The sequence below is a fragment of the Thalassophryne amazonica genome, chromosome 10 (genome assembly GCF_902500255.1).
Source record: "Thalassophryne amazonica chromosome 10, fThaAma1.1, whole genome shotgun sequence".
In the NCBI taxonomy this organism is placed as follows: domain Eukaryota; kingdom Metazoa; phylum Chordata; class Actinopteri; order Batrachoidiformes; family Batrachoididae; genus Thalassophryne; species Thalassophryne amazonica.
The window spans coordinates 14,608,026-14,626,398 of record NC_047112.1 but is presented as its reverse complement, the minus strand read 5'-3'; the positions used below and the strand labels follow the sequence as shown (position 1 = coordinate 14,626,398).

Here is an 18,373-nt window from a genome sequence, read left to right as displayed (position 1 = left end):
ATAATCACATAGGAGGAAGAACTTTTCAGCCACCCTTTGTAATTTTACACAAACTGACCCATGGCCTAATTAATATGCAAGTCAGGTCATGATAGCTGTGATGATTGTTCCCCCCCACGTGCCTTGGAGATATAGTGAGAAATGTTCAATTCAGTGTATAAACATCAAGAGAAATGACTAATGTTAACTGCCATGAGTAGAAGTGAGTCACTTTCAGGTTTTTGCAGCACAAGCCGCAAGTCAAGTCTCAAGTTCCACTTTTTATGATGTTTATGGATGAAGGTGTTGAGGGTTTTTGTTTTATGATTGCAGTTCTCCAGAGATCAGTTCATCCTGGACTGTCCCTCAGAGAAGCTGCGCAGAGAGCTGGAAGAAGAACTGAAGATGAACTGCGAGGAACCCCGAAGCCATGCGTGGTACCACGGAGATACCGAGACAGGTAAAAGATAAATCAGAGTCATGAGTCACAAGCTTTTCAAAGCCTGCTTCAGAACCTGCAGAACCAGATGGTCTATACTTAGACCGCTTCGCCACACACGCTGTGCCTTCAGGCCAACTACAGCTGAAGTCATAACTTCGGCAGTAGAACCGAGGTTATGACATGAGGTCAGTGTTCTCTGTGGTGCGTTTAAATGCGAGTCTGTGTGCTCCGTGTGAAAGCAGCTCTGAGACGTAATTGTTTTTTAATAAGCTGCTTCCTCTGGCTAAACTAAACTCTATTATCAACTATCCCAACACGTACTTAATTAAGTCTGTATCTGTGGTCAGAGGTTGTGTTTGTGTGTGACGGGGAGGCAGTAAAAACACAAAAGTGAGATTGAAATAAAGATAAGACGCACTTTTAGCTTGTGATAACATCAACTGAAGTTAAAGGTGTAGTCCTTTCAAAAATTTTTTAATTCATAAAGATTTCTTTGGAACCACTATATTTTGTTTTGTGGTGTTTTCACACACTTTAATGCTCGTATGATGAAAATTCAACTTGTCAGGGAACATTTAAGGATTTTAACCCACACAGGTTATGAGCTCACACAATTTCGGTGGGAACATCATAGATGATCTGGGGAAGTTTCAACAAGTCTGCTCGTAATACTTGGGTTTTTCTTTTTTGTTTTGTGTTATTTTTTATGTTCTCCTCAATGCTGCCATGTATTGAATCTATTCACTTTTTGTCTGATTAAAATTAGAAAAATGGTGCACAAAAATATACACCCGCGGTCATAAATGACCCCATTCGGTCATTTGAGGGCTAATTAGCAATAAAGCATATCAGCAACACCAATCGTGTCCACGTGCGCCAATACACTTACAGTCGCAATTTTTGATGTTGTGTTGTTGTTGATACGGGGTGTTAAATACCAAGTGAGTCCTTTATAGCAGCACGGTGGCTAGGGTTAGCACTGTCTGCCTCACAGCGAGAAGGTTGTGGGTTCAAGTCCCGTGGCCTTTATGTGTGGAGTTTGCATGTTCTCCCCGGTTTGTGTGGGTTTCCTCCGGGTGCTCCGGTTTCCTGCCACGTCCAAAGACACGCGGGTTAGGTGGATTGGGATCTTTAAATTGTCCGTAGGTGTGGGTGTGCCTGTGTTTGTTTGGTCTGTTTGTGGACAGACTGGCGTCCTGTCCTGGTGTACCCCGCCTCGAGCTCTATGCTGCTGGGATAGGTTCCAGCCCCCCGCGACCCTTAATTGGACTAAGCGGTAGAAGATGAATGAATGAATGTCCTTTATTAACATGTTAACATCGAGGCTGTATCACGCCATCATAACATGAGGCTTGAAACTACAGTTTTTTTATTTGTCTTGGCAACTATTCTATTTGACCTGGCAACACTGGTCAGCTTTTAAAGAAATTTGGTAGCCCTTGAATTGCAACTAAAAAATGCTTTAAAAAAAACACCCACACAAAACTGTAAAAACAGGTGACGTGATCCTGTTGGAAGATCTCAAAAAAATCTAGACATATTTCATGCAGCGTTTTTGCTGGATACCTGCTGGACAGGGAAGACGACCCTCACACAGGTCTGCTGTGAGTCAGCGTGCAGACTAACATTTTATCATGACCTTTTTTTTTTTTTAAGAGTCTGTGCATTTTTCTGAATTGGTTGTTTGAAATTCTGCATTTCTGTTGAATGCAGCATAAAGTTTGAACCTTCAGATCGCCATGAAACCCGTCAAAACAAATATTTTAACAGCAATAAAATATGCTGTAATTTTGTGATATACCACAAAAAGCTGGACCTTCATTGCAGTAAATTTTGTCACAGTTCTCCAGGGTGTACCTCGTCTCTTGTCCAATGATGTCTGGGATTGACCCATGACCCTTAACTGGAATAAGCATTTACATTTGCCAATTTTATGGAAAATCAAAAGGCGCCACACGGGAGAATGTCGCATTAGGGTGTATGAGGTGTTTTTATTTCATGGCTTGAAACCGAAAAGCCTTTATTTTCTGTTCCCAGAAATGTTCTCGCTGAATAAATAACGGGATTGAGAGCTAATAAGCTCTCATCCCGTGAATAACCTCTGAGCTCATAAAGACATTCACAGTAAAACAAGCTGTCATTGTTCGACTTAATTAAATGTTGGCACTATAAAACAAAACACTGTTTGCGTCTGTGTCCGTGTGTAACGTCTGTGTTGTTCCAGATCGCTGAAACCTTGGTACAGCGTGACGGAGATTTCCTGATCCGAGATTCTCTTTCCAGTCCGGACAGTTATGTTCTGACGTGTCAGTGGAGAAAATGCAGCTCAGCACTTTAAAATCAATAAGAAGGTAAGAAAATAAAACTCCGCAGTGTAATAATTCTGTAAACCTGTTTTATGGTAACAGCAAAAAACAAACTGCACCCATGAGTACGGGGGTCGCCTGCTTGCTCATCCTGTCAATTTATTTAAGTTTTTATTTGAAAACAATTCACTTTCTATTTTTTTAATCCACTGTGTACTTTTTTTAATTAAAATAAATCCATTCTATAACTTTTACTTGGAAAAAAAAAATCCACTCAGCAATTTTTAATAAATAAATATCCATTCATGTTTTAAGTGTGTCTAATTTAAAAAAAAAAAAAAAATCCTATTTTATTTGGGAGAAAATCTTTTCTATAAGTTTCCTTTTTAAAAAAAAAACCTTTCTGTGGTATGTTTTTTTTATTATTATTATTTTAAAACCCCACACAATATAATTTAAATTACAAACAAATCAAATCCATCCATACTGCAAGTATAAAAAACCCATTCCCTATTTTTGCTTGAGGAAAAAAAAAAAGAGAAAAAAAAATCAACACTATCATTTTTATTTGGGGGGAAAAAACTATATTTTATTTGAAAGCAAAACACAGTACTAAAAATAAGTTTTTAATCTACTGTATTAGATTCTTTTTAATTTTAAAATCCTTGCATGTTGTAATTTTTATGTGGGGGGGGGGGGAATCCACTATATATAGAATAATCCACTCTACAATTAAAAAAAAATCCATCTATGCTGTATGATTTTTAATTTGGGGAAAAACAATTCACTCTTTTCTTTAAAATTAAAACCCACTTTATATTTTTTATTGGGGAAAAAATCATTAACACTGTAAGTTTTTACAAAAATAAATAAATAAAAAATTCCAGTCTACATGTTTTTGTTAAAAAAGAATCCACTCTAATTTTTATTAAAAAAAAACAAAAAAAACACTACAATTGGAAAAAAACTGTATAATTTGTTTTATTGAAAAAAAAAACAACAAAAAATCTACTGGAATTTATAATTTCAAAAAACCTACTTCGTAAGATAAATCCACCCAATGTTTTTATTATTTTTATTATTATTATTATTCCATTTATCTGACTGAAAACCTGACTAACAAAACATGAATAAATTGTTCAGGTGGTGCTGCTGAACGAGGCCTACTCCAGAGTGGGAGTACCGGTTGGATCGGGAAGGCTTTGACAGTATTCTGCTCTCATAAGATACTATGTTGGGAACAGGAAACCCGTCTCCCAGGTGAGTCATGGAACTCTTCACTTCTTCTCTTTCCTTTCCATTGTGCAGTATTGAGGGTTTATGTTTTGTCCTAATCATGATGTTTATTCTTCTGTGTCTGATGTTCTAGGTGGTCGGAGCGATTATCTTCCAGCCGATTAACCGAAGTTTGCCTCTACGCTGCGTGGAAGAGAAGTTCAGGCTGACGAGCAACCACAGGGAGGCGGGGCTAGTGGTGCAGGAGAGGCGGAGTAAGAAACGACTCAGCCTCAACCTTACCAACGGACACACGCATGAGAATGCGCACTCGGTGCATGAGAGCGTGCACTGTCAGGACAACATCATGGGTCGAAACGGTCACCTCAGGTCAGTGTAGAATCAGGCTCTGTTCACACTGCCGGCTGTAGTGACCGCAATCATTAATTGTGAAGATGAGTGCCACAAATCAGATTTGAATGTTTTTGGTTTTTTTTGTTATGTTGTTCTCACATACGTACGCACACAAACCAACATTTTTTTAATCTTAAAGTGTGGCAGCAGTGTGATGAAAATAGCCCCAGATAGATCAGCAGCAGAAGTTAATTCTGTTCTGTTTGCACCATCTTTGTCCAAATTTCTTGAATTTAGACAGTCAAATAAGAGCTCAGATATTCCACCAGTTGAATCACAGCCGATTCCTCCAAAACCTTTCACACAGTCGTGCTGAAAGACAAACCGACAACCTTCTGAGAGCTGAAGTTTTTACAAGGTCCGGTGCAAAAATACTAAAAAATTTACACGAAAACCAAAGTTAAAACATTGAGATTTCTTTAAAAAATTGCAGACAAGTTGATTTTTGTATTGATGGCAGTTTAAAAACAACAAATCACTTTATCATCGTTTGCCCTTTTGAATCAGAGAGTTCCAAGATAAAAGCATTTATTGTTTTTAACCTCTGCCAACGAAGTTGGCCAACATTATGTTTTCTACTGTTGTGAACAGCCTGGAGCCCACAGTTTCTCATGTATCCTTGTGAAACTTTTACTGAAGATTATATCCTGATACGAAAGAACTGATTCAATTTCAAGGTCATAGCTCAGAGGCCAAAGTCAGGAAAAATCTTGGAAAAATCCCCATCCTTTAACATTGAATGAATTTTCTAAAAATGTATACACTCTGTCAGAAAGATTGAATGTATTTCATATTGAGAATGTTATGTAGTATGGTCTTTTATCAACTGACAAAGTTTGAATCCAGATTTGATTCAGATTACTGATTTTGTGGCCATTTAAATTTAACATTGAAAACTCCATTTAATGTATATTTTACATTATCTTAATCAAACGTGCCCCAATTACTCTCATATTTGAAAGTGAGGTGCAGACTGACACTCACTATCACCTGACAAAGTTTAATTCAGATCTGACCCAGTTTGTGGATTTTGTGAACATTTAAACTTAACATTGAGAAGTCCATTTGGTGTACATTTTGGCATTATATCTCAAAGGTCACTCTCATCTTTCTCTTATGGATTACCTACACCACCAAAATTGGATGGAGGTTCCAATTTTCTGCCTATTGTCTTTCAGTTATCAGTCAGAAACCAAGTGCCAGAAACCAAGTGACAAATAACGTTCGGTGAAAATTACCTGAAAACGAATTCAGAAACTAAAAAAGCTGGGAAAAAAAAATCTGACACCACCACAAAAACCTTTGATTCAACTACATGAACTTTTTCCCTAAATAGGTCGATGGATCGTTGCGGCAGCCAACCAGACAGCCTCAATCACCTCCAAGAGAGGCGACGCCCACTCAAGGCACACCAGTCGGAGAGTTTCCTCCACTCAGTGAGTAAAAGTGTGTGTTGATTGTATTTTATTTTTCTCAGCCCACTGGAGAAGTTCATCAGTTCTTTCTGTTATTTCCACTTCCTGTCCAGCTTCTAAACCACAGCTCCATCAGCCTGCTGACCATCCTGATCCTCACCTCGCCAGTCCCGGCTCCAAGTCCCCAGTCTTCCGGACGGGCAGCGAGCGGCTCTCAGCCCCCTCATTTCCACGGAGATCTACGGAGCCTCTGGCAGGTCAGTCCACATGGTGTGAACCAGGTGATCGAGACCCCAGATAATAAGTAGTTAATCCGCGATTGTTTCTGTGGTGATTTTGAGGGATTCCCCCCGTAACTGTCCAGGCCGGGTCTATAATCTGGAACAGTAAATGGAAGCAAGCTGAGAGCTGCTGCAACTTGACTGTGTGTGATTTTGATGCCAAAGTACATTTGATTGATTGATTTCTTTTACGTTTTAAGGACATGCCATCTGCGGCTCCGACAGCCAGATCTCCCCTAAACCGCCTCCCAAACCCAGTAAGGTGCCGTTGGTTCGGCCGCCGTGCCTGCAGCCCCTCCTCTCTCAGGACTCCGCCTCCAGCTCCTCCCACCTCGCTGCAATCTCCTCTCCACCCCACATGTACACCATCTCCAGATTCTGTGCGGAGGAGTGACGGTAATCAGTCACCGCTGCACTTTATTTTACTTTGCATGTGTTCGGTAACTTTATTCTTATTATGTGAATATGCAGATATAGTATTGACTTATCTGTTACTCAATTGGTGGAAGTAGACAGTAGATTGAATAATTATTAATGTTTAATTATTTAAGAGAAAATATCAAAATAATCTGTTTTTCTGTCCCCAGGATTTAGGTCAGACAAACATGCAATTTAAAGAAGTCATCCTGACACCTAAAAGGATTTTCTTGCTATTTTCTGACACACTATACAATTAATAAATTACTGAGATTAATCACAATGAGAGGGTGCAGCTGATTAGTTTAAGTGTAATAAACATCAAGAAAATCTCACTTTTGTCCCAAAATATTTCTACTATAAGGTGTAGAAATTTACATATGTTACTGTTATCATTATTCATATTATTTTTTATATTGTTATTAAATGGAATGTTATTTATTGTTATTAAGCACGTTTCAGGCTGCCAGCAAGATAAATCATTATGCTCCTCTACCACTAGGTGGCAATAAAGAACAGTAGGTTGATTTGTCATTTTTCAGCGTCATGAATCTCACACAAGTTTATATGTTGGTAACAGATTGGTTGGTAACTGCCACTGCCCTTTGACCTTTGTGCAGCATGCTGGGAAATGGTGTTTCTCAGTGTGTGGTGGCATCTTGTCACAAATTTTACACCACATGGATCAAAATAGATTTTTTTTTTTTTTCCATAAAAGGTGAATTATGAATGCATTATTTGAATACATTGCAGAAAATTAGGGTTCTGCAAAACTGTTTTCACAGCTAAAATGTAGCTTTTTGCTGAATACCAAATTGTGACTAAAAATAATAATAATAGTAAATTCTCAAAATTTCACCTAAATGTTTGACTGAGCTTAGTTTGTGCTCTGAAGTCATATAATTTTTGGTTTTGTGTTTATTCCACAGCGATCACGGGGCCGCCGCCTCCTCCAGTCAAACAACTGAAGTTCCAGCATAAGCTCCGCCCTCTGGACATTCATGGCTCCCTGGTTCCGTAGTTTCACCAGCTGAAGACACTACGGGTCGAACCGAGCGGCTACAGCCAAACCCGGCAGAACAGATGCCTGACAGCTCGCTGGAGTGGGCGGAGCCATGTCCTGCCAGCCCTGTTACAGACCACACCCCCAAACTTCAGCTGCCACTCCCCCTCTCCAGCTATGTGGAGAGACTGAGGAGAGAGAGCGAGAGAGGAAGAGGGGAGGAAGAGAGAGCACTTGACAGAAGCTCCTATCATCACGCCATCAAAGCCTTAGAGAACACCAGCGAGGAGGAAGAAGAGGAGGAGGAGGAGGAGGAACACAAAAAGAGGGAAAAGCAAAGGCGTAGGTTCAAGCTTCCCGTGGTGGAAACAGAGTCCACCTTCCGTCCAGCAGATTTTGGATCTCGGCTGCTGCCGGCGGAGAACAAACCGCTGGAAATGGTTGTTCTGAAGAAAGTGAAGGAGCTGCTGCTCAGCCACAATCACCACAGCATCGCCAGACACCTACTGATGGCAGACTGCCAGGTACACGCCCCACGCTTTGGGTGGTTGGCACCTTGTTTTTGTAGCAAGGAGCCAATTCAAGAACTGGATCCTATTAGGTCCAAATACGAGGTCTGTGATAAAAGTATCCGACCTTATTATTTTTTTCAAAAACCATATGGATTTGAATCACGTGTGATTACATCAGACATGCTTGAACCCTCGTGGGCATACGAGAGTTTTTTCACACTTGTCGGTTACGTCATTCGCCTGTGGGCAGTCTTTGAGTGAGGAGTCGCCCACCCTCTCGTCGATTTTTTCATTGTTTAGGAATGGCTCAGAGACTGCTGCTTTGTTTGATCAAAATTTTTTCAAAAGCTGTAAGGCACAACTGAGTGGAACACCATTCGATAAATTCAGCTGGTTTCGTAAAAAATTTTAACGGCTGATGAGAGATTTTGGTCTGGTAGTGTCGCTTTAAGGACGGCCCACGGCGCCTGACGGCGATCTGCGCTTCGAGGCGGCAGCGTCTCGCCGTTTCAAGTTGAAAACTTCCACATTTCAGGCTCTGTTGACCCAGTAAGTCGTCAGAGAACAGAGAACTTTCAGAAGAAGTCGGCATGAGGAGTTTATTCAGACATTCCATTGTTAACGGACATTTTGTAATGAAAGAACGTGCGGGCAGAGTCACATGTCGGGTCGCGACAGGAAAAACACCTTTGTTGGAAACCTTAACGGGCAAGTTGGAACATGCCCAAGCTGTTAAACAATTTCTCAGTTACTCACTTGTTGAAAGCCATCAAAAGCCGCCTGAATTTTACAAATGGTTTTTGACACGGAGGTGTTTTTCCTGTCGCGGCGCACACAGATTTTGCGCGCACGTCTTTCATTACAAAATGTCCTTAAACAGTGGAATGTCCACAAAGTCCTCATGCCGGCCTCTTCTGAATCTTCTCTGTTCTCTCACGACTTCCTGGAATTAAGCCTTAAATTAGGATGTTTTCAGGTCAAAACAGGCCGACGACGGCCCCTGGAAGCGCTGCGCGACGTCCCGCTCCGTGGGAAGTCCTTACAGCGACAGAAACACACCATAATCTCTCATCAGCTGTTAAACTTTTTGCCAAAAACCAGCTAAATTTCTCGAATAGTGTCCACTCAGATATTCCTCACAGGTCCAGAAAAAATTTTGATAAAGCAACGCGCGCCGTCTCGAGCAGCGTGTGAAACAAAGGAATTCAGCCGAGAGGGCTGGACCACATCTCACTCAAGGCCTGCCCACAGGGAAATGACGTCACCGACATGCGTGAAAAAACTCACGCATGCGCACGAAGGTTCAAGCATGATTGGTGTAATCGCACGTCATTCAAATCCATATAGTTAAAAAAAATAAAAGTGTTGGTTTCTTATCTAATAGACCTTGTATATTTGATAGACTGTTTTGTAGAACTTATCTTTGAAGCTACAGTGTGTTGGGTTTCGTGGCATTAACTAGTGTAAACAGAACAAGGTGGCTTTGTGGTTAGCACTGCCGCGCAACAGCGAGAACATCTTGGATTCGTTTCCCGCCTGGTCCTTAATAGGTGAAGTTTGCATGTTGGGTTCCCTTCAGGTGCTCCAGCTTCCTCTCACATCCAAAGACAAGAACATTTATTGAACTGGTGACTGTAAACAGACCATAGGTTTGAACGAGAGTGACAGGCCGCCATGTTGACCAAGTAGCCCAAAATAAAAAAAACATATTACGCTGCCCTTTGAGGTACAGACATAGGACTGAAAAAAAAAATGAGTCAGCGGTTGCTCCTCTGTACACTGTCACCTGCTTGCTTGTGCAAGCTAACAAGTTTGCAAACTCGAATTTTTATGAAAAAAAAAAAGAAAGATCACCCATGTTGCTTATCACAAGAGAAGAAAAGGTAGCATGAAACCGCCGCCACCACAGGAACAAAAACATGAAGAGAAACAAACTCATCACTGGCAGTGTCATAGTGCAATCTGCAACCTCACCACCAGAGGGCAATAAATCCTACACATTGTAGCTTTAAATGCTTCTTTTTAAAATCCATTTTACATTTTATAAACCTAAAAATTAATTCTTTCAGGTTCTCCCACTTTCTTGGCATCATCACAGAGGATTTGTTGGAAATCTGTGTGTTGATTTTTGGCACATATCTTACACCCTTTGCGAGTGTGCTACCCGTGTGCTACCCACAATGCTGCAGGACCCCCCCACACACACACACACACACATACATTAGAAACCAAATAATTAAAAGTCAATTGGTTTAAAATGAGATGCACCAAACAGTGTATCTTCTGGGACCAAACTCCACAAACACATTTATCTACAGATACGTGTGTAATCCTGAAAGGGGCGGAGGGGGGGTTACCCATCTGGATGAAATGATCCAGATTAAATGATTAATTGTGGTCTAATGAGCAGAAGTCTTTGGTCGCCTCTTAAACGAGGTATTGTGATTTTTTTTTTTTTGCTCAGCAGAAAGCATCATCTCCTTGCAGATGGAAGCTTTAAAACAACAAAAAATCATTTTGTAATTGTACTCCATTCTGCATCATTTAATAGAAAAAGGGTCGTTTGCACGGTGATATTGTTGAACATCAAACTTTACATGCGTAAAGGACACGTGTGATGTGGAGGTTCTGGTTTGCAGATCCTCTTTATGCTGCAGAATTAATGTTCTTGCTGTCGCTTGATGCAATAATCATCAGCGCCATCCAATACAAACGCACGCTCACCAAAACGAAATCACCCCAGACAGGATGATCCTGAACTGAATGCAATAGTTCATTTCAGATCTTTCTTTCAGGTTGCCAGGATACTCGGCCTGTCTCCGGAGCTTAAAGGTCAAATGGGCGTGGCCTCTGGCCTGGAGCTGGTGACTTTGCCGCACGGCCGACAGCTGAGACTCGACTTGATGGAAAGGTGCCAAAACAAAGACGAAAAATTTAAACCTCAACCTGTGGTAATGCTGAAACACTGCATTTTGGTGCATAAAAAAGAGCCACTTTATCTTTCATGAGTTTTAAAAAGGTCCCTTATCAAACATCAAAAATAAAGAAATAAATCATTTTAAATATGAATAAATATAGTTTTATATAGACATGATCACAGCTGAGAATATTAAAAGAATTTGCAAATAGTTAAACATTTTAATATTTAGCCAATTTTATATATATATATATATATATATATATATATATATATATATATTATTTTTTTTTAGTTTCATTACTTACGGAAAGTTTGTCCAGACTAGATTTTTTTTTTTAATCATTTAAAAAAAAAAAAAGTAAAAAAAATAAATAAATCCAAATTGTTTGATTTCAGCTTCTTAAATATGAATATTTTTTTGGGTGTATGTTACTAGCTGCTTTACTCCTGTCTACCAGTAATCTTAATATCTTTGGGCTGTGGACAAAACAAGACATTTGAAGACATCATCTTGGTTATTCAAAAACATTGTTAGCTATTTTTCACATTTTATGGACCCAACAACTAATTGAGAAATTAATCCTTATTTGCATCCTTAGTTGTATTTTGGCCATGAAATGTTTCGCAGTGAGTTCCAGACAAAATGTTTCATTTATGTTGGTTTTTATTAGAGAACTTTAGAGAGAGCTAAGCTGTTTTAGCTCACAAATGTTAGTACAGCATAGTGATGCAGTAATTTTCACAGTAACAATTCACTGCACTGGTTTGATGTTAAAGTGCTTTTATTCTGAAAGTTACTCGGGAATAGGCGTTATCAGCAGAAGCTTTACATATTTCACTCAGTGCCTGCAGCAGCAGAACCATAAACCAACAGAGTCAGCTGCAGCAACTCTCGACTTGCTTCTATTACTTTGCCAGCTTCCAGGCCTGGCAGGCTGCCGGGCCTGGACAGTTGTAGGGGAAAGCCCTCAAATCACTATGGAGAGAACAGTGGATTGATCTGGTAGATCAGGCAAAAGAAAAAAGATTATTCAAATCAGTTATTTGATCTCCATTCACTAACACGGCTGCATGGCATCAGCCTGGACGGAACTTAAACTTGCGCTACTTTATTTCTCTGTCCCGTCTGCTGCTCCCTGGAATGAGCACATATTCCTTCTGTGGTCAGATTAAGTTACAAAAAACATGATTCCCTCATAATCTTCCTTTTCTCTCAAAAATTCTTGAAAGGGTAGTTGTAAAACAGCTAACTGATCATCTGCAGAGGAATGGTCTATTTGAAGAGTTTCAGTCAGGTTTTAGAATTCATCATAGTACAGAAACAGCATTAGTGAAGGTTACAAATGATCTTCTTATGGCCTCGGACAGTGGACTCATCTCTGTGCTTGTTCTGTTAGACCTCAGTGCTGCTTTTGATACTGTTGACCATAAAATTTTATTACAGAGATTAGAGCATGCCATAGGTATTAAAGGCACTGCGCTGCGGTGGTTTGAATCATATTTGTCTAATAGATTACAATTTGTTCATGTAAATGGGGAATCTTCTTCACAGACTAAAGTTAATTATGGAGTTCCACAAGGTTCTGTGCTAGGACCAATTTTATTCACTTTATACATGCTTCCCTTAGGCAGTATTATTAGACGGTATTGCTTAAATTTTCATTGTTACGCAGATGATACCCAGCTTTATCTATCCATGAAGCCAGAGGACACACACCAATTAGCTAAACTGCAGGATTGTCTTACAGACATAAAGACATGGATGACCTCTAATTTCCTGCTTTTAAACTCAGATAAAACTGAAGTTATTGTACTTGGCCCCACAAATCTTAGAAACATGGTGTCTAACCAGATCCTTACTCTGGATGGCATTACCCTGACCTCTAGTAATACTCTGAGAAATCTTGGAGTCATTTTTGATCAGGATATGTCATTCAAAGCGCATATTAAACAAATATGTAGGACTGCTTTTTTGCATTTACGCAATATCTCTAAAATCAGAAAGGTCTTGTCTCAGAGTGATGCTGAAAAACTAATTCATGCATTTATTTCCTCTAGGCTGGACTATTGTAATTCATTATTATCAGGTTGTCCTAAAAGTTCCCTAAAAAGCCTTCAGTTAATTCAAAATGCTGCAGCTAGAGTACTGACGGGGACTAGAAGGAGAGAGCATATCTCACCCATATTGGCCTCTCTTCATTGGCTTCCTGTTAATTCTAGAATAGAATTTAAAATTCTTCTTCTTACTTATAAGGTTTTGAATAATCAGGTCCTGTCTTATCTTAGGGACCTCATAGTACCATATCACCCCAATAGAGCGCTTCGCTCTCAGACTGCAGGCTTACTTGTAGTTCCTAGGGTTTGTAAGAGTAGAATAGGAGGCAGAGCCTTCAGCTTTCAGGCTCCTCTCCTGTGGAACCAGCTCCCAATTCAGATCAGGGAGACAGACACCCTCTCTACTTTTAAGATTAGGCTTAAAACTTTCCTTTTTGCTAAAGCTTATAGTTAGGGCTGGATCGGGTGACCCTGAACCATCCCTTAGTTATGCTGCTATAGACTTAGACTGCTGGGGGGTTCCCATGATGCACTGTTTCTTTCTCTTTTTGCTCTGTATGCACCACTCTGCATTTAATCATTAGTGATTGATCTCTGCTCCCCTCCACAGCATGTCTTTTTCCTGATTCTCTCCCTCAGCCCCAACCAGTCCCAGCAGAAGACTGCCCCTCCCTGAGCCTGGTTCTGCTGGAGGTTTCTTCCTGTTAAAAGGGAGTTTTTCCTTCCCACTGTAGCCAAGTGCTTGCTCACAGGGGGTCGTTTTGACCGTTGGGGTTTTACATAATTATTGTATGGCCTTGCCTTACAATATAAAGCGCCTTGGGGCAACTGTTTGTTGTGATCTGGCGCTATATAAAAAAAAAAAAGTTTATTGATTGATTGATAATCAAGTTAGAAAATGTCAGAAAACAGACACAAATATGACATCATCTGTCCTCCCTCCTCCTCCGTGTCCTAGGCACCACACCATGGCCATCGGCGTTGCTGTGGATATTCTGGGCTGCACAGGGAGCGTGGAGGAGCGGGCCGCCACGTTAAACCGCATCATCCTTGTGGCGTTGGAGCTGAAGTACACGGTGGGCGACCTGTTCGCGTTCACGGCCCTGATGAAAGCTCTGGACCTACCGCAGGTAACAGAAGACACTGGAAGAACTTGTCTCCTACAAGTCCTGTGATTACATGCCGCTGAGTGGAAATGTGGGGGGGGGGGCTGTTTCACCGAAGAACAAATGAAAACTCATAATCTGTCTGCTGCAGCTGAGAGACAACACACAACCTAACAGCAGCAGTCGCGGTAACCCATGGCTGCTCCCAGATCCTCCATGTCGATTCCTGAGTCACGACTGATGAGATCAGGGAAGGAAAGTTTCCTTTTTCCTTGATGGCTTCCATAAAATTAACTCTGAAGCAATGACCAGCAAATTCATCCCGGTGTTGAATAAGCTGCTGCTGGTGTCCCCGTTTATTTGCCTGAGTGTGGGATGTGAGGACCATGAAAGGTTCTCTGTCCTTCTGAGGAGATCTGCACAGCAGCCATCTACAGGTTTGTGTAGTCTGGCGTTAAGCGTCCAGGTTTCTGAGCCGTACTTTCAAAATCGGCTCTATGACTGTCCTGAATAGATCAATTTGGATCAGTTTGTTTTAGAGATTTGATAACCAGATTTGGTCCATCTTGCTACCCAAGCCTGTGCCTTGCGGGTCTTAAAGTTCTTCCCAGAGTCCATAATCCATGAGCCTAGGTATTTGAAGACATCAACATGCTTGATTGGCACACCAGCTTTAACAGAGATGGAGGAGGAGGAGTTACTTATGGTAGAAATAAATTCTGTCTTGGAGAAGTTGCAGTGCAGCCCAACATGTCCTGCTGCGTCTTCCAGGGCGTGATGGCAACATCATTGGCGTAATCAAGATCTGTGATGTATGTCGTTGGGTGTTTACAGCTCATTCTATGTTTGATGAGTAACCCTTTGTTGTTGTTAACATCCAGTGAGATTTGGAGGACGTAATCCAGTACTATAATAAAAAGGAAGGGAGCCAGTGTGTCTCCTTGCAGGATGCCACAGATGACTCGGTTTCACCATCTGGGGTGACAGCTCTCGCCATATTGTTATAATAAAACGCTCTGATGTCTGAGATTATCTTATCAGGGATTCCGTAAAGGGCGGGGATTTCAAACATGACTTCACGACATGAAAATGAGTAAATTAATGAATGAAAAATGACCCAGAATCTGCCTTTCAATGTAAATAAAATTTTGACGCAAGTTGAGTTTTTGAGAAATCCTGCCGCCAAATGATTGTAATATATTCATTTTATTTGTGCAGATCAGCCGTTTGGAGGAAACGTGGACGGCTCTACGGAGGAACTACACACAGACCGCCATCAGCTATGAGAAAACGCTCAAACCTTTCTACAAAAACCTCTATGAGGGCACAGGTACAGTCTGTAGTCAGCGCATCAGTACGTCCGCCGTCATTATGAACATAAGCCTTCTCCCGCCTCATACGTCGCCCTTCATTTGTCCTGCAGCTTCCTCCTCGTCTGTCATCTGCATCCCGCTCCTGCTGCCCCTCCTCACACTGATGGAGCGTCCATCAATCGCACCAGAGGGGGCGGAGCTTTGGGAAACCAGTGACCAGGGTTGTGATATCATGCTGCGCCACCTTGAGGCTGCCCGTGATATGGCAGAAAATGCACAGAGCTACACAGCTAATGCGCAGAAGGCTTTAGAAGGTAAAAAAAAAAAAAAAAATCTGTTTTTAAAGCACAAATAGGTGCTTGTTTGTTAAATAAGCGGGTTTATGTGTCGTTGTGTCCAGGATTCCAATGTGACGAAGACCTGCTGGAAGTGTTTAAGACGGACTTCCAGCTGCGGCTGCTGTGGGGAAGCCGTGGCGCCGCAGTCAACCAATCAGATCGCTACAGTAAATTCACACTGATCCTCACTGCATTATCGCGGAAACTGGAGCCCCCGCCCACCTCGATATGACGACATGCAAACGAGGACACGGCCTTGAGACGCTTCTCGTGGAACGTGCAGCGGGCACCCGCTACAACCGAACCAGGAACGCGCAGAGCGCGGACTGAAGCACAGATCAGAAACGGTTCGTTCCATCACCGTGTGATGCGGCACGATGTTCTACGCCATTTTCAGCGTGGCCATTAGCAGCGCCAGCAGTCATGATGTAGCACTGATTTACTTTTAAGGGAATGTCTTCGGATGGACACTTTTAAACCTGCGAAAAATCTCAAACATCGCGATACAGCTAACAGAGCGTAGCTAGCTAAATTCTATAAAGGTTTGTTTTTTAAAGCTTTTCTCAGATACTTTGAGACAAATGCCATTAGAAGAAACATTGAACAGAGATAATATAACTCGTAGCGTTTAAGAAAATAACTTTTAGGGAGGTGTCAATCACAGGAAGGTCAGAAATTATTAAATACTTAATTCTTATTTTTTGATTCGTGTTCAAATTCGTATCGTCATTCTCTGGTTCTTACTTGTGGGGGCCAGAATTTCACTTCCTGTCATCTCCCACTTTGACTCACTACCGCCATTTTTTGGTGTGGAAGAACAACTTGTTACATTTGTGTGAAACACCAACTTTTAAAAAATGTTCTAAACTCAAAATGCACAGAGAATCGCCCGATGTCAGCGGTTTAAATGATAAGACACACAAACCTGACTGTTTTCTAAAAGCTAATGCTCCAACATGTTTAAAAAACTTTTTTAAAATATACAGGGGAAGTGATAGTCTAGTGGTTAAGGCGTTGGGCTTGAGACCAGAAGATCCTCTGTTCAAATCCCAGCCTGACTGTAAAATTACTAAGGGCCCTTAGGCAAGGTCTTTAATCCCCTAGTTGCCCTAGTAGTGAGCACCTTGTATGGCAGCAGCCTCACATCGGAGTGAATGTGAGGCATTATTGTAAAACGCTTTGAGTGTCTGCTGCAGATGGAAAAGCGATATAAATGCAATCCATTTACCATTTATATTAACAGTTACAAGTTTCACAGCTCGAGTGAAATACTGCAAATATGGAACTTCAGGAATAAGTTGCCAAACACTTTCTAAGAACTCTCTAAACCAGCAGATAAGAACTTCATAGGCTTAGCGAGTACATAACCAGTGACCCTTTGGATTCCTGTCAGGTCGAAACGAGATGCTTCAGTTCTTCGTACGTCATAGAAATCATCAAGACCTGAAGAGATCTGAAGCAGCGACCACCAGAAACGCTTTTTGCCACAATTGGTTGTTAAATTAATAGTCATCTCTGAAAATAAGGTTTTTCAAAATGAGTGGTATTTGTGAATTGCAATTTTGTTGCTCGTTGCACGGTAATTTTATGGGGAAAATGTGTGACAGTAAATTATCAGCGTGGCGTCAAAATGCTGGATTTGATATATTTGAAATGTAGCTGTTTGCTGTACGCAAATAACGGGATTTAATGACAGTCTTGCATTCACAGCGTGTGTGTAACCTGATGTGACCTCTTTCACAAATTAAATTTCACCTGATTGGAAAGTTTTAATAAGAGTAAGTAAATATAGTAAAACTGCTATAGTATGTATAATTATGATATAGATTTCTACTGTAATTTTATGTGCACTGTATGTACATATAATAAACATACTGTAATTCAAATTTATTCTATCTATCTATCTATATATCTATATATATAGATATATATATACACACACACACACACAATATTCATTAGTTAGCTGTATTCATTGGGCTGCATTCATGTGGAACATAAAATTTAATATGAATAATCATACATTGTGTTATACTATGGAAGATAAACAAGTGAAGGTTTTTAACCACTTTGTCAGATGAGAATTTTGTCAGAATTTTAATTTCATTGTGTGTGTGTTAATATTCATATAGTTTTGAAAAGGGTGGTAGTATAAACTTGTTCAGTCTGTTAATAACATCACTGGGTGTTTAATAGGCATTAATTAAAGTTGGTATCCCAAAATGCCACTTAAACACGAAGGTAATGTGTCTTTTGTGGGCGTGTCTGCCAGAAGTAGTCTACGGACTTTTGTGACATGTGTAGCCATGTTAGCCCTAAATGTGACATATAGCAGGTTACTTTTACATTCAGACAGATTTGTCTAACTGATGATGTTTAACATGAAATTACAACCATATTTAACAGTAAAGCATAGATTAAAAAAAAAAGACTTTAGACAAAGTGACCCCTTTAAGTCTTGTGTTGAGGGTTGGGCCACACGAACATGTTTCTGAATAAATTCAAATGAACAACTGCGGGTATGATAGCACACAAGTCTAAAGGTGTACATATATTTTAAGCATTAATGTTAATAGTGGACTGTACATATATTTCCTGTAGAAAACTGACTGTAAAAAGATAAATTTTAATGTTTATATCATGACACTGCACTAAGA

The 18,373-nt window shown here is 40.5% G+C and overlaps 1 protein-coding gene across 1 annotated transcript; it reads left to right on the top strand.

Annotated features, from left to right (window-relative positions):
* Positions 1-306: 306 nt before the first annotated feature.
* LOC117519444 (breast cancer anti-estrogen resistance protein 3-like) lies at positions 307-16,607 on the top strand (the record flags this gene model as incomplete). Its single annotated transcript, XM_034180789.1, is given in 19 exon segments — positions 307-425; positions 427-439; positions 2,646-2,738; positions 2,740-2,772; positions 3,871-3,903; positions 3,905-3,938; positions 3,941-3,987; positions 4,097-4,332; positions 5,693-5,796; positions 5,885-6,028; positions 6,253-6,392; positions 6,394-6,448; positions 7,399-7,479; positions 7,482-7,996; positions 10,780-10,895; positions 13,918-14,089; positions 15,284-15,395; positions 15,489-15,692; positions 15,779-16,607. Coding segments are annotated over 19 exon segments (2,421 nt in total), but the record flags the coding sequence as incomplete, so codon positions are not given.
* Between the last annotated feature and the right edge of the window lie 1,766 nt (positions 16,608-18,373).